Genomic DNA, 16,725 nt, shown 5'->3' on the forward strand with positions numbered 1-16,725 from the left:
TTTGTGGTACTGAGAATCAAAACCAGTGGCTCATGCATGCTAGGCAAGTGCGCTACCACTTGAGCCACATCCCCAGCCCCAGCTCTGCTAATTTTAACCAAGATTGATTTTTGGACTTTTGACTTCTGGAACTTCAAGATAATAAGCTTATTTTGTTAAGTTAAAAAAAGTTGTCAGACCTCTGGCCAGTTATGTTGTAGCCTCAGTTTCTTCATCTGTAAAATGAGATTCTGGCCCCTTTGCAGTTTTGTGATCTGTTGTGAATTGATGGTTTATTTTCTGTCTCCTCTTCATGACGTGATGCCTACTCCTTCCCCTTCCCTCATCTATACGTTTTCCTGATGGGCCAGGAGAGCAAGGCAGCAACATTTTATTTGTTTATCCTGAAGATGTGAATTGAAATGGAGCCTTAAATTGTCTAATTCTGAATCTGTGAGTGGATCAATTAAAGGGGGAGCCTCCAAATGCTGAGTCAAAAGACCATGCTAAAATGCTACATCCTTACCACTATTCTGCAAAATTATAGTTTAATGGGGCAAAAATAATTGCATCTATGTTTCTAGCACATTTCATGAGTGCTTTGCCTCATGGATTTACCAGGATTTTAATCTAGTACAAAGCTCTCTTGGTTTTTCAGAAGATCCTCTTTATGGCTTGAGTTAAGTATGTTTTTATGTAACAAAAACCTTTTGTGCATCTTCTAATATGGTGCCAGAGTGAAACAAATTGCACCTGGTGTTTGATTGGTGGTGGTTTGAGTTCATGAAAAAAGGTAAGATAAAGAAAAAGCACATCGCAAAAGCAACAGAGGTTGTGTAACTCCATTAAATTATGTTTATGGGTTTACTTGTCAGAGTTTTGTAACAAAATGGTTTTTCTGGAGTCTGTTTATCAGTATTTGTCACTAATTAGTGCCTACAAATTACCCTTTTATGGGAGTCATGTTCTTTCTGTCATCCTGGTGTCTTAATAATCAGAGCTATAACTGCTCACGTGCTTTGCTGTTGTTAGGTTTTGCTTGTGCTTTTCTTTCTGGTGCATCTCATGGTTCTCTCTCTTCCCCAAAGGTTTCCAACAACTGTGACTCCATTTTCATGAATGGGAAGGAAATGAAGAGTAAAGTGGACACGATAGTGAACTTCACCCACCAGCAGTTCACCTCCCAGGTGGAAGTCACTGTCTGGGCGCCCCAACTCCCCTTGCAGATTGAGATCTCAGACACAGAGATGAGCCAGATCAAGGGTTGGAGGATCCCGGTGGCCTCCAACAGAAGGTGAGGACCATACCACAGTGGGTTACAGTGGTCTGTGCTTGGGGTTCAAATGAGTCTGACTTGGGACTCACTCACATTTTAGTATTAACACCTTCTAGAGTAGTTGTGAGGATTCAGTGAGATGATAGGTGTGCCTAGCATGGGGCCTGGCATTGGCTCAGCTGTTTTCCATCCCCATCTCACTCCCATTCATTCTTGTGTTCCTCTTCCTTAGTCTCCCTGCTCATGGATGTTGGTCATTTCTCATGGACACAATGCAGGGATTAAGACTGTGAGCTCTGGAGTGAGGTTGACTGAGTTTTAAACCCTGGTTTTCCCACTTAAAGCTCTGTGAACTTGTGGCTTCACCTATCCATTCCTCAGTTTCTTTATCTGAATTGAGAATAATATTACTGAAGAGTTGTCCCAAGAGTTCAGTGATGTGATGCATACTCCACTAGACAGAATTCTAAAGATGAACTGCTTGCTCTCCAAGATTCCCATCACCAAACACTGATCTGATAGGGTGGTGAGGGGACTTCACAGAAATAGCTACAAACAACTGATCAATGGAGAGTACCCTGGTGGACCAGATCCATCAGATAAGCCATTTGAGAGCAGAACATTCTCCATAGCCAATAGCATAGTGGAAATGGTAGGGATCTGAAGGTGTGAACATTTGGACAGGGTGTTGCTGGCTTTGAAGATGGACTGAGCCACATTTCAAGGAGAGAGGGTGACAGTATTTAGGAGCTGGGAGTAGCCTGAGGATGCGCACCAGTCAGAAAATGGGGGCCCCAGTCCTTCAACAAAAGGATCCAAATAACCTGCAACAACCAGACAGATCCTAGAGGTGGGCTCTTCCCTCACATCTGCTCATCAGGGTGAAGACCAGAAACAGGAGAGGAAAGGCCAAGGTTGGCCTGAGTGGCAACAGGGAAGGTGGTGATGGCGCTCAGAATGTGAGAGGAGCATCCTGGGGAAATCACTCACTGCACAGACAACTGCAGGGCTGGTAGAAATCTAGATTTCAGAATGCTGCCACTGAGGGCCTGGAGGGAATTGAGGAAGGCCGATCCTTGCTAGGAGGCTGCAGAGTGCTCAGCAGAGCGCTCAGCAGAGCTGGGTACTGCCATTATGTGGAAAGCAAGTGAGGCTGGCTGTGGCTGAGGAGGTGATGGGTGTGCACCTTGGAGTCTTCTTGCTACATATGGTAAAATGCAAGAGGAGAGGTAAATGGAGGCAGGACTGTTAAAAAGGAACAGGACCTGAGGATGTTGAAGTTTTTAGCATCACTAGATGGCCAGCTATGGGAAAAGCAAGAGACTCCCTGTTGGAAAAGTGGGCCCTTCAGCAGAGGCCGAGGATGGAACTCAAGACTCTTCCCTGAAACCCGAAGGACAGGCCCAGAGCTGACTGCCTGTGTGGCTTCTTGATTTTGGCTCACCCTCTACCTCTTCCAGGGGTGTGCATTCTGCCTTTTGGGCAAAACTAGCAGGGAAGGAGTGGGTACCCCATGGTGTCTGAAACAGATCACCTGGGCTCCGAGCCCAAGTTGTCCTTAGAGCCAAAGCTCAGAAAAGCCCATCAGCACTTGTGCACTGAAACAGAACAAAGTTACTAAAACAGGTTTTAGTAGGATCCAGGGTTTTCTTTCATAATATTCAGAATGTGCAGAAGAAAATTGAAAATCACTTGTTATACCAAGCAGGGAGAAAAAAAACAAAGCTCTCAGTGAGGAATTATAAATAGCCCCAAAACAAAACAAAAAATTAGAAAATCTCAGCAAGCACATGTACTCATCATAAAGAAGAAGATGTAAATCATAGGACTGAAAAAGAGAGTAACTGTCATTGGGGCTGTCAGAGGATCAAGTCAGTGGAGGGCAGACAAAAGAATTTACTCAATATGAGTAAGAGAGAAGTAGGTTGGGAACAAGCGAACAGAGCTTCAGGGACTTGTGAACAATGACAAAAGATCTAAAGTTCTGTAATTAGAATCTGAGGAGACAGGAAAGGGTATAGGGATGAAACAGTATTTGAAGAAATAGTGGCTGAAAACTTCCCAAATTTGACAAAAGACACAGCTTATGGATTTGAAAAGTTGGGAAATCACAAAAGTGACAAATCCAAAGAAATCCATGCCAAGGCAAATCATAATTAAGCTTGTGAAACTTAGAAGACAAAGGAAGAATCTTAAAAACATCCATATATTACACTAATTTGAATGAGGATGAATTTCTCACCTGAGACCAAGGAGGCCAGAAAGATGTGGCACATTTTTCCAATGGTGAAAGAAAAGAACTGTCAGTCCTGAATCTATATCTGGAAAAAGTATTCTTCAAGAATGAAGGGGAAATAAAGACATTCTTACATGAAGAGAGATAAAATTTATTTCCAGGAGACCTACCCTCAAAGAATGGCTGGCGGAGCTTCTCCAAAGAAAAAGAAAATGATAACTGAAAAAGATTTGGAACTTTGAAAAGGAAAAAAAGAATGACAGAATCAGTGAAAATTAAATAGGATAGAAGTCTTCCTGAATTCATGAATTTCTTAAATTATATTTGACAATCATATTTGGTTGAAACAAAAACTTAGGACCTCATCAATGTGGTGCTTAAAGCACATAGAGGAAGTCTTTAAAACAATTGTTTGTGAAAGCAGGGAGGGCAAGGAACCTAAATGGAATTAAGGTGCCTACCTTTCAAGTGGTCAAACTTTGTTACCAGGTCAAAATAAGTTATGCATGGAGGTTAAATTGCACATCCATGCATGCATACAGGCACAAGTGACTCTAAAGTTGGTGAAATCTGAATGAGCTCTGTGTGTGCCAAGGCCAATTGCTTGGTTTGGGTATTGTCCTCTCATTACAAAGATAGTCACTTTGCAGTACTGGTAATGAGTGTATGGGATCTCTCCATACTTTTTCTTTCTTTCAGTGAATTTGTGATGATTTCAAAATTAAAAGTTAAAAGAATTAATAGAATACAGTTTATCTTAACCTAACAGAACTGTTTTATTTCAATAATTCAGAACTTCTAAAAGTTCACGTATTTACTGACAACTTTTATCATACTGCCACCTTTTAATGAAGTGTAAAATATACTCTATAATGCACTTCTTTCAGTTTTATCCACTTAATTAAGGGGAACTTCTCATCACTAGCACAAAAAAGACAGCTGGTATCATTTATTATAAAATGAATTGTATCAAAAATTAATACAAATAAAACAATGTTTTAAATTTCTGAGTAGATGTTGTCTCTCTGTGTGTCTTTGTTAAGTATCAGGACAGCATTTAAAGACTTTGTAACACTGAACAGAAACAGTGCTGGTGATGTATTCTGATGGACTCAAAAATAGAATGGGAATGACTTTTCAGTATGTCACAATGTTTTTAATGCTGTGTCCCTTTCCCTCTGAAGGCATCTCTCTTACCCATAAAGATCTTTACTTCTCGCTTCAGGAAACTGGAATTGCTGGTCACAGTGCTGGTTCAAGGAGGCAGATTGACCTATTGTGAATTAACACATATTTCAGAAATCAAATGGAACTGGATGCAAGCCTGCTAGTTAGCAGTTGTCACGTGTTTTAGTCAGTTTGGGTCACTGAGATCAGAAGACCTGACAAGAACAACATAGAGAATGACAAGTGTATTTCAGCTCATGGTATCAGAGGTTCAGTCCATGGTCAGCTGACTCCATAGCTCTGGGCCAGAGGTGAGGAAGACCATCGTGTCAGAAGGGCAGGGAGGAAGAAAGTAGCTCAGGACGTGGTAACCAAGAAGCAGAAAGAGTACCACACTCAGCAGGGACAAAATATAAACCCCTAAAGCCTACTCCCAGTGACCTGCCTCCTACAACTACCCCCCACTGCCTACAGTTACCACCAGTTAATACATATCAGTGGATTAATAAGTCACAGGTCTCATAATCTGATTTTTTCACCTCTGAACATTCTTTCATCGTTCTGTACATGAGCTTTTGGGAATGCCTCAGATCTAAACTGTAACACACGTGTTAACCACTGTGAGCCTTTTGTCATAGCCACAGTGAAGATGAGGTTAGTTGTAGAACCAGTGAGGATGCACACAGGGACAACCAGATTTGGCTTAGCCCTGCCTCTGCACATGATCAGTTATGTGGCCCCTTTCTTATCCACATGATCAGGATAGCAGTCCAACTTCAGTCTTCAAGTTTTGTGAGGAATGAATGAGTTAAACGTGTGGCTGTTGTAAAGTCAGCTGTCATTGTGGGGAGACTAGGCCCATAGTAGGTGTAACAACAGTACATAGGAATTGCTGTCATTTCATCCCCTGATGTATTCCTCCTCACTGGTGGTCACAAACTAGGCAACAGCCATGAATCAAAGTCCTCTCCTATGAGGCCACAGGAGAGGTTCTTCTTTAGGGGAAGGTTCTGGAATTGCAGAACCAGAGGATTACTCAGGGTGGGCTGTGGATAGATGGAGAGCATGTGCCAGGATTGGAGGAAGGGCCAGAGCCTTGGTGAAGGAAAGCAAAAGCCAGAATGGGTGAAAGGAGCGACCCACTCACAAGTTTTACCAGTAACACGAGCAGCTTTGCTCCCAGAGCAGTACTTGTGGGGAGGGCAGGATGTGCCAGGGGAGAGCACTCTGGCACCCCAAGGGCCTAAGCAGGAGGAAGCTGCTTCTGTGGAGTCCACTGGCCCAGGCCAGTGAGGAGTGGGAAATGAGAGCAGGCCAAGCCCACTGGCTCCTGGTTTGTCTTTGCAGTTCCTAAGGGGCTTTCCCAGTGTCTTCACACCTTGATGTCCTTGGTCCTTGATCTTTATACTCCCAAAGGGGAGGAACAGGCAGCCATTCTTATTTTCAGCATGAGGTACCTGAGCCCATGGGAGAGCAGAGCACCTGGCTCAAGGCCCAACAGGGAGTGCAAGCAGGAATCCAGAGAGCTCCTCTGTCTGAGGACCTCGCATTTCTGCTTCAGAAGCCACAGTCTTGCTTCATTCCCACATGGGGAATCGTATTTTGATGCCCAGTTTCCAGAAGGCAAAGAGCAGAGGCTCCATTTCTGCCTGTCTGGTCTGGAGTCTCCTGTGGCAGTGGACCAGGGGAGCCAGGGTGCACTTGCTGTCCACCTTCTAAGTGTGAAGCAGCCTGTGTGGCTCACGGTGACTGCTGAAAAGGTATTGAATGAATTAACTGCTGAAAGTTGAGTGAATCAGTGGATGAACAGATTTGGCCTGAGAAAAGCCACTTTATTTCACTCTGCGCCGTCACCTAGACTCTAAACCAGGGGCACATGACACTCTTTCCCAACAAGGACGCTTACTCTGTTGTGGTCTGTTTGTGTTCAGGCCCACCTGGGAGAGCGAAGACGAGGAGGACGAGGAAAATAAGGGGCGAGGCTGCTCCCTGCAGTACCAGCATGCCCTGGTGCGCGTCCTCACCCAGTTTGTGACTGAGTTATCTGACTTGGGTCAGCTGACCTACATGTTGGGCCCAGACTGGCAGTTTGACATCACTGACATTGTGACAGAGTTCATGAAGGTGGAGGAGCCCAGAGTCGCCCAGTTACAGGATGGCAGGACCCTGGTTGGTCGGAAGCCGGGAATCACCACTGTTCAGGTACAGGGGGTTCATGTTTTGCCACCTCTCCAACACCAGTACCTGCTGATGATGCAGGCAAATGCTGCCATGGAGGGGTGTGCACATGTGTGAGGGTGATTGTGCAAATGTGCAGATACCGAGTCTGCCTGTAACAGAATCACGAGAAGCAATAGAGTATTCACCAATTTTCATAACCTAAACACATTTTGTATTTTAGAGATGGTTGAGAAAAATGCCTGATCTGTTTTTACCAGAGAAAGCTAAATGAAACACATAGTGTAAGTCACCCTTTTCCCGATATGACACTGTTTTTTTTTTTAATCTGTACTAGGAGGTGGTAGAACCTCTGAAAGCAAATTTCTCCTCAACCTTGACATTTAACCATTTAGCTATATTATACCTTTAACAGTAAGCAAAGATTTTTTAAAGCATGTATTTGGCTATAAATCACAAAGAATCTATAGTTAAAAGCTCTCTATTTTCTTTTTTTCTTTTTTTTTTTTTTTTAGTGATGCAAACAGTTTATGTCCTCCCATACTGACAGATAAAAACACATACATTCTCTAAGCACAAAGCTTATAGTCACAAATAACTTTCTGCTTAAAGACAATTTCAATTAATAACCACAATGGGAATTTAGTTATTTAATGCAACCACTAATCTAACATGTCACCAATAAAATCTAAGCAGATTTATCACAAAACCAGGGTTATATTCACTGGACATGCATTAATAATCTATACAACTTAACATTACACCAGAAAAGGAATTTATAAAAGTTCTCTTAATTTTTGGTGGTTTTCAAATTTCATGGTACAATTACCAAAAAAAGTGTAAAAACAGATTTCAAATATATTCAACAAAATGGTAAAAAATTGAATAAGCCTTTAAATTTTTATACTCAAGATTTAAAACATCAAGCTGGCCCCAATCTGTCAAAATTGACAGATAAATATTTACAATGACTAGACAGACTTTAGTTACATCGGTATTGGAGGTCTACTCCCTCCTCTCAAAACCCTTTGGGGTTAATTTCTCAATGAAAAACATGTCTTTGTAAATACTGTGGTCTCTATTTTCATCATACTAATAGTAAAATAATTTCTAACTGATTTTGGCAAGATTAAAAAAGAAAAAGTCACAGCTTGTTTTATTTTTGCAAATTTAAAATGTTACTGCTCATAGTTAATTATGTCTTATTTTAGGTGTTGCCAAAGTTAATTTTCGACAAAGTTGAATTAAATATGTAACATTCTATATTCGTGTCTATTTCTGTGTAATATATTACCACCAATTTAACATTTCAAGACAACAGTAGTTTATTAAGTTATATTCTGTGGGTACACAGTCCTGGTGGGTGGGCTGGTTCTATGCTTAGGGTTCCTAAGGCTGAGATCCAGGTGCTGGCTGGGCTTGGCCCTTAATCTTGGAGTTTGGGGAACTCATTGGATTTTAATCTCATTCAGTTTCTTGGAAGAACTTAGCTCTCTTATAGTTATAACACTGAGGTCACAGTTTCCTTACTGTCAGCCAGGTGTTGCCCTGTCCTCTAAGAGGACCCCTCCATTCCTTCTCACATGGTCCCTCTCTCATCAGTAATGGCTGGATTCAGTCCTTCTCACACTTAGAGTCTGAATTCTCCTGCTACCAGCTGGGGAACACACTCTGCTGTTAAGGGTTCCTGTATAATTCGGGAGACCCTTGTTTTAGAGCCAGCTATGCCATATAACAGTGTGATTGTAGAGTGCTTTCTCATTGTGTTTGAAGGTTAAGGTCAACATTTAGGGGGACTGTTCTAGAAATTGTGCCTTTGACATATTCCTGTCCCGGTTTCAGTCTCCCATGGTTGCACATTAGATGGTAAAGTGGTAGGAACGGCTCCTTAGGACATGACTATTCCCTGCCCCACTTTAACTGTTCATCCAGTTATCCCACAGTGGTCCACACAGTGATCATATTGTCCCATGATAGGCATCTAACCTGCCCATTGGAAGGGATGTGAGCAGGAGGAGGGCTGAGCACCATTTCCTTCAAAAGAGTTGACCACAGGCCACTGCTTTCAAAGCCTGAATGTCGGTTGTTGGGAAAGCGCTACTCTTTGAGTGCTGAGTACCAAGGCAGGCAATTTGAGTTATTGCCTCTAACTTAAAACAAGCTTATCTCAGAAAATACACTGTTGTTATCATGGCATGAATCCCAAGAAAGGAAGTGGATTAAGGTGACCTTTATAAAACTCCTTCAAGTGCTAAGTTTAATTGGACAATGGCAGGATACCTACGTAAGCAGTCTTCCTGTGTGCGCTCTGTAGAGCACTGCAGAGTCTCCCGAGGCCCCGCCAGCTCCAGGACTTGAAATTGTCACGTGGGCAGAGACCGCGCTTTCTCACTTACTCCCCAGGTCCTCTCACCTCTCTCTGACTCCATCCTGGCTGAGAAGACAGTGATTGTCCTGGATGACCGCATCACCATCGTGGAGCTGGGTGTTCAGCTGGTGGCTGGCTTGTCCCTCTCCCTGCAGCCTCACAGGGTGGACCGAAGGGTCATCGTCTCCACAGTGGCTGCCCAGGATGTCCTCCAGGCCCCACAGCAGGTGAGAGCCTGGAGGCCTGTGCCCTGGTCCATGGTCAGCTCCTCTCCAGGTCGTTTTGTCCTACACAGAGGGTCAGCAGGGTCTCGCAGCCCCTTGCAGCCCCTTGCTGTTCTTGGAGCTGCTCCCTGCATCTCCCCCAGCACATTGGGTCTAGGAAAGCGTGTAGAGATGGAGGCTCATTTCCTCTGCCATTTGTTCTCCAGCAGGATAACCTGTGATAGGCACAGTCTGCTGTTGGACTGTGAGCTGAGGGCCATGTTTTTTTACCTTGGCCAAACCAAATGGGTAATTTTTGATACTGCATCTTGCTAAGTTGCTGAGACTGGCCCTGAACTCATGATCCTCCTGCCTCAACCTCCTGGTTGGCTAGGATTACAGGTGTGCATCACTGTGCCTGGCTGTTGCAAATCATTTATAAAGATAACCGAGGCACTGGGCCGTTCAAGCAGTCCAACTTCATAATCCATCGTTTACCAAGAAATTTACCAGAGTGTGTTTTGCTTCATCAGCATTGGCTTCCTAATAAAGAAGGTTCAAAGCGATATTATCTTTAGCAGTAGCCTGATTAGTTGCACCTAAAATTGATTCAGATAAATTGCCTGATCTTTCAAAGTGTTTTTAGAAAGGTCAAAGTCAAATTCTTTGATATGGCATGCAGTAAATTAATTTACACTTTAGTGCATTCATGAAAGCTTATTATTTATTTCTCATACCAGTGGAGCTCCTGCAGATTATTGATGCCAGTTCAAGGCATGACAAGAACTGGTAAAGATTATAAAATGGAAGATTTTTTTCTACATATACTTAAAAGCGTTTATATAGGAAATCTTGCTTATGTTGTAAATTTGAAGGGAGCTGATCATGCTTTGATTTCGTTTCCCTCAGGAAGCCATAGTCAGTTCTTGGATTTTGTTCAGTGATGGCTCCGTGACACCTTTAGACATTTATGATCCCAAGGATTTTTCCATAACTGTCTCATCATTGGATGAAATGGTGGTGTCTGTCCAGCCAAACTTGCAGTCCCAGTGGCCAGTTGTGGTTGCAGAGGGCGAAGGACAAGGGCCCCTGATAAAGTTGGAGATGATGATCAGTGAGCCTTGCCAGAAGACCAAGAGGAAGAGTGTTCTTGCTGTGGGTAAAGGAAGCGTCAAGGTCAGGTTTGCACCAGGCATCGAGGAGGAGCACCGAGGAGGCAGCAATGACATTGAGGGCGTGAACCGGGAATACAAAGATCACCTGAGCAACTCCATAGAGCGGGAAGGGAGCCAGGAGCGAGCAGTCCAGGAGTGGCTCCAGTGTGGGGCCCTGCTGGCCCAGAGGACAGGACCAACAGGAGCACAACCCTGCCGCTGCCTGGGGAGGGGAAGGACAAGAAGCTACTCAAGAGTGGTGGTGCAGATGCCTTCACCAGCTTCCCCACCCAGGGGAAGTTTCCAGAATCCAGTAACCCTAGTGACCTTACAGTGGCCTCCAGGGGCTTGACGGACTTGGAGATCGGCATGTACGCCCTGCTCTGCATCTTCTGCCTGGCCATCCTGGTCTTCCTGATCAACTGCGTGGCATTTGCCTGGAAGTACAGACACAAAAGGCTTGCGGTGAGCGAGCAGGGCAACATCCCCCACTCCCACGACTGGGTCTGGCTTGGGAACGAGGTGGAGCTTTTGGAGAACCCAGTGGACATCACGCTCCCCTCGGAGGAGTGCACGACCATGATAGACAGGGGGCTGCAGTTCGAGGAGAGGAACTTCCTGCTGAATGGAGGTTCCCAGAAGCCCTTCCACAGTCATCTCCTCAGACCTTCTGACTATGTCTATGAGAAAGAGATGAAAAACAAACCTGTGAACTCTTCTGCTCCGAAGAGGAAGAGGGTCAAGTTTACTTCCTACACCACCATCCTCCCTGAGGATGGGGGCCCGTACACCAACTCCATCCTGTTTGACTGTGATGACAACATCAAGTGGGTCTGCCAGGACATGGGGCTGGGGGACTCACAGGACTTCAGAGACTATATGGAAAGACTGCAGGACCAGATGTAAACTCCTTTCTTATGTTGTATTCACCTTTATGCCTTCTGTTTTCTGAACGGTGGAGCAGTGAGTCTGATCAGCAATAGGGTGACTTCACAAAGCTGAGTTCGTGGAGGTCTGGAGGGAGCCCTTTCTAAGCATGTTTCAGAGGCCTGGAGAGTTACGTCAGCTGGGTTTTAAGCTGGGAAATGCCTCTAAAACAGCTACATGTAGGGACTGGAGGAATTCTGTGACAACAGTTTTGCCTACAGCCTGGTACCAGCTCAGTGCAGGTAGAGTAAACCCGACCCCACAGACATTGTTAGTCATCTCATGGCGAATGGCTGTGTGTAGTGAGGAGAGATTTGGATGGTGATTTTCCTGTTCCTAGACCTTTTAAAGCACAGTGGGCAGGTACAGCCCGTGGCCTGGGTTTGGACACACATGAGAGGTGACTGAATGTAGCTATCCTTATTTGTTAGGAGCGCTGCTCAGTATTTTTATATACATTTCCACCTGCACCTGTTCCTTTGACCTCTGGAATTTTTTTTGAAACATGAAGAGAAGAAATTTCAGTCTTTGAGATCTGTGTGATTTACAAATGAGTTTTATTCCCTGGGATTTGCCGCGTCACATCATTTCCTGGGTCTCCATACAGGATGTCAGGTTTTTCAAGTTTTGAGCACTTCTTTCTTTAGTGACAGCATCTAAGAAGCTTATTCTCACTTTCTTTTTCCTACCTTTTGCTGTTGAACTTTCTTGTGTATGACTGGGACAGGGGTTTTGCTTAAAATGTTGATATCCAGTGAGGGAGGGTCATCTCTTTACATTTTTCTATGTGAAGTTTAAAACAACTTGGAGGAAAGTTGTGAACACACACATTTATTTTTGTCCTCTGTTTGCTAAGAATCCTGGGGAGCTCCTGGAGTACACTGCTGAGGGCAGAAAGCCCCTAGGGAGCAGTGATTATGCAGGTTCTTTGTAGTCAACACAATGTACCATCCAAACTGAATCTAAAGGTAGAATCCATCTACATCTGCGCTGAAGGGAAATTGCCCAGGAAATAGCTTCCAATTAAACTTTCCATTTTACCAGAAAAAAAAAAAAATTAAATGATGTTTCAAGTTAGCAATACATATAAATTATCCATACAATAACTATCTTCACAGGTGTGCATTTGTGGGAAAAGCAATGGGTTCCCCCCAGAATTCACAAAAATAAATGACTGTTCCAGAGCCCAAGAAGCAGCTATTATGAACAAACTATAGCTATTGAAAAATCAAAGTGCTAAGAGGAAAAAAGTGATTCTTGTATAATTTTTAAATAAAAATATTTAGAATCATCATGAATCATCATCTCAAAGCAAGAATTTCAGATTAGCAAAATGCGACATTTTTATTTATTAAGATGCTATAGGTGGAAAAGCAGACACTGGACTAATCTGTCTCATTATGAGTTAACTGAGCCATTTGCATCCCTAAGAAATGGAATTTGAAAGGCCCAAAGTAGGAGGCACTTGCAGCAAGTCACCCTTACTCCCAGTGGCTGACAACTGAGCTATTCAAAAGAGAATTGTTTTCATTCAATTGCTCTCTTATTTTAGATTCTCATGGATGGGAACTTGACAACTCAGCCTCTTCTAGCCATGAAGCAGCAGCCAGAAATTTCTCCTATATCTCTTGCATGCCACAAACAGGGCTGAAATTGCAGGTGGTATAGTGGTGACCTCAGAGGCTGGTATTGGATTGGTTTTATAAGTATTTAAAATGGCGCTTAGGAGCTGAAGCCAGGGACTGCAGAGAGCTTCAACTTAACTGGAGAATGAAGCAGAATACCTAGGCCTTAACTGCAAAAGGAGTTTGCAGGACAGCTGGCGCCTTTTAGGAAGAGCTCCCTGGTTAGCCAGTGGCCTTTCAGAGGGCTTAGTGGGAAGGTAGCACAGAACAACTGTGAGGACAGAAGAGAGTTCATGCCTGATGGATGCACAGCCAAGCTATCCAGGAAGTCTGGCTCCTTCTAGGAGACGTTTTCAGTTCCATCTTCTTTTGGAGCTTCAATATCAAAGAAATAATGGAGGTCCTTTCTGAAAGTGAGGAGTGTGAACTGAAGGGGAGGAGTTTACTCAGCAGGCTGCCTCCCAACCACTGGCACATCGAGACTTTGGTGGGGGCATAGTTTGGGAGGAATTGCCATTGTCGTGGGGAGCATCACTAAGGAACATACAAATTGGAGCCTTTCCTGAGGTGGGAACATGGGGCAGGGACAGAGAGCAAACACAGAGTATTGGGTTGTGCCAGATCAGCCTAAATGGAGCTGGAAGCTGACCATGATCCTGAAGAAGCTTCTGGTGGACAACACAGACTCACCCAGCATGAATCAGCGCCCATATAGTCACCTGTGCTCCTTCACATTAGAGTTCAGTTAGTTCAACATGGAGGAAGTCAAATGGAAGGTCATGGGAAAGGGTCCCTTTTACTATATAATATCCACTCACAAACACACACACATATGTACACGTGTGTGTGCTTGAAGCTGAAGAGTCAAACGTAGACCATTTAGTGGGACTCAAGAGTGACAGTTGTTTTCAGATGTGGCATGGACACCTTTCATTGAAGTATTTTATGCTCCTATTTACTGCAGAGTATAAACCATGGGTTAGATCACCTTGTTTTCCAGCTAGTCAGCCACAGCTATTAAGCACTACACCTCAAGATACCTAAACCCAAACGGGAACAACATAAACTATTAAGCCTTGAACTCCAGTTTCCAGTCACCATGCTTTCACCTGTCTTCATTCTCTGGGTTTTCATGGTTGAGATATTCAGATCCTGGGGCTCCATGAATAACCTAGCCCCAGGTTGTTAAGGGCTGCCAAGTCCCCTTTTCCCCCATAGAGTGGCACGCTCAGACTCCTCCTGAGGGAGGAACCTGCAGGCTGTGGACATTGGTCGCAGGCAGGGAGCTTGAGATGTGAGCTGAGGACTGCGTGGCTTGGAGCAGTTGAAGATGTGCAGCCACTGTCTCCAGGTCCCCGTGTTCCTCTTTCAAGTCCAGAGTACAGGGACCAAGAAGCAGCTGCCAGACCAAAAAGCCTGCTTTTAAACATAGGTGTGCTGCATTTGAGAGAGCAAGAAGAGGAAGAAAAAGATCCCGCAAACCCCAGAATACTCTGTGTACCAAGAGAAGAAACATCACCTTCCTAGCTGTTGCACACACTGGCCAGGGTAAATTCCCAGCCTACAATAATCCTCCATATCTACACAGAAAGTTTCGATTTATGCACATGAATGCAGTGAAAACATGGATTGGTGTTTCTGTCCCATCGCCATATCTGGAGATATGTACTTGCTGATTTTTAAGTTTTAAGAAGTCCACCTTTGTGTAAATTGATCAGCTTTTTAGAAAGGGATCTTTCTAATATTGGCAAATTGAGACCATAGTAAAAGTTTTGTCAGCAAAGATCCATTCAGTCCACTGAGGGTGGCTTCATCTGAATCCTTCATGCCACTGGCATCATTGGGCTTTCTACTCTAATCATCTTAAAAACTATCTTAATTCTCCATTCTGGTCTCTGTAAATGACACCTCAGATGGTTTATAAACTTAGTAACCTTCCTCTCAATTAAAATTACATATGTGTTCTGTGACGTACATCACCTGTATGTAAAGGGACAGGTTGGATGGTGGAAAAGCTATGCTGAAATGTGGATATCAGATATTTTTGTATGTAATATAGACATTACACTGAAACTCTGAGAGGTGTATCAGAATAAACACATTTTAAAATAAAAGCATGCAAAACTGTAGCATTTAAATGTACAGACCTCCAACTCCAAAATATCTCAACTGATGATGGGAAAAACATTAGGACCTGACATCGTGAAATGCATTGAGTTAGGAATTCTGGCCTGGAAAGGACGTGGCTCATGTTGGCAATGTTGATGAAACTTGCTGGAATATTTTGATTTTACTCTTCATTACTTTTGGATCTTTCCTTTTTTCCTGGAAATATTTCAGAAATAAAGTGACTTCACTTTTCCAGCATAATGGTATATTCTAACCACAGGGTAATTCATCGTTTTTAACATGAAAATAAACATTTAAACATTCTTCAATTGTTTCATTATTTTACCTACATGTTCCTTTTCTAATTTCAACTTCTATATGATTGGCTATATTTATAGATACATATATTTTTCTTTTCAGCCAGAGATTGTAACATCCTTGATGACGTAATAAATGGACACCCAAACGAAATATTCCCTAAAAGTCAAAGATGACTTTGAGATTTAAAAATTTTCCCATTTGTTTTCCTAACAGGCTGGGGAAACTTTCCAGATATCTTACAAAGAGGACTCATTTCTCATGTCTCTGTTGAGGGTCAGACCACCTTGAAATCAGGTCTAAAGTGCAAGGTGCAGTGGGTGTTTGGTAGTGTAATAACTGACCACCCTCTGGCTTTCCCTGGTCAGTGACTTGGTTTTGTGGATGCATTTGGGCAGTAGCTTTGCATGGGCTTGAGCCTGGGTGCTGAGGATCCAGATGGAAGCTCTAGAGATGCAAATGAGACACAGGACAGCAGGGGCCTCTGCTTAGAAGATGAGGTAGCTGGTTCATTTGAGGGACTGGTGGGTGTGTTGGCCAAGTACCTAAGGCTGCAAGTGCATTTCTTGAAACTGCCAGTGTTATCTTTGGCACTTTGGCAAATACTACCCATTGTTCTCAGGGTGCATATGAGTGTCTCAGGCAGTAACTTGGCATGTCGTAAATGTTTCATGCCACACCTGGTCTCTCATCAGACCCTTCAGACCCCTGTAAATGCTGGCTTGTGAAATGTAGGCTGTGAGGTAGTTGGCTTGTGAAATCTAGGCTGTGAGGTAGCAGGCTTTCTTGCTTATTTATAAAATGTTTGGCTCATTTGGCAGCAAATGAGCCAAAAAACTTTGCTAGGTGTACAAACCCACCCCCCATCAGGATTACTTTTCAGCACTTGGGTAATTATTACCCACTAACAGCTTTCAAAGCTTCTTTCTCCTTGAAACATGGGAAGACTGAGCCACAGAACCCAGATATCTTGTCCTAGAGCTCAGTGTGTCTGTTCACAGTTTATATCTCAAAAAGAGAAGGAACAAAAAAGAAAGTTTGAAATGAGATATGTAATACAGGGATCACTTTGTATTTAATTTTTTGTGCATATGAGCACAAAATGCAAAAACTGTATTTCAGTTTTTTAAAATATTAAAGTCCTTAATACTTGTTAGTTTCATTATGACTTTATACAATTTGGAT

The 16,725-nt window shown here is 43.4% G+C and overlaps 1 protein-coding gene across 1 annotated transcript; it reads left to right on the forward strand.

Annotated features, from left to right (window-relative positions):
- Nucleotides 1-1,073: 1,073 nt before the first annotated feature.
- Nucleotides 1,074-15,545, forward strand: LOC124093521 (transmembrane protein 132B-like). The gene is given in 5 exon segments (XM_058579766.1): nucleotides 1,074-1,273; nucleotides 6,590-6,860; nucleotides 9,240-9,431; nucleotides 10,317-10,731; nucleotides 10,734-15,545. Coding segments are annotated over 5 exon segments (1,791 nt in total). The 5' UTR covers nucleotides 1,074-1,094; the 3' UTR covers nucleotides 11,468-15,545.
- The last annotated feature ends 1,180 nt before the right edge of the window (nucleotides 15,546-16,725 follow it).

Source organism: Marmota monax, unplaced genomic scaffold (assembly GCF_021218885.2).
Source record: "Marmota monax isolate L192 unplaced genomic scaffold, Marmota_monax_Labrador192_F-V1.1 WCK01_AAM20220418_F8-fsc00745, whole genome shotgun sequence".
Taxonomy (NCBI): domain Eukaryota; kingdom Metazoa; phylum Chordata; class Mammalia; order Rodentia; family Sciuridae; genus Marmota; species Marmota monax.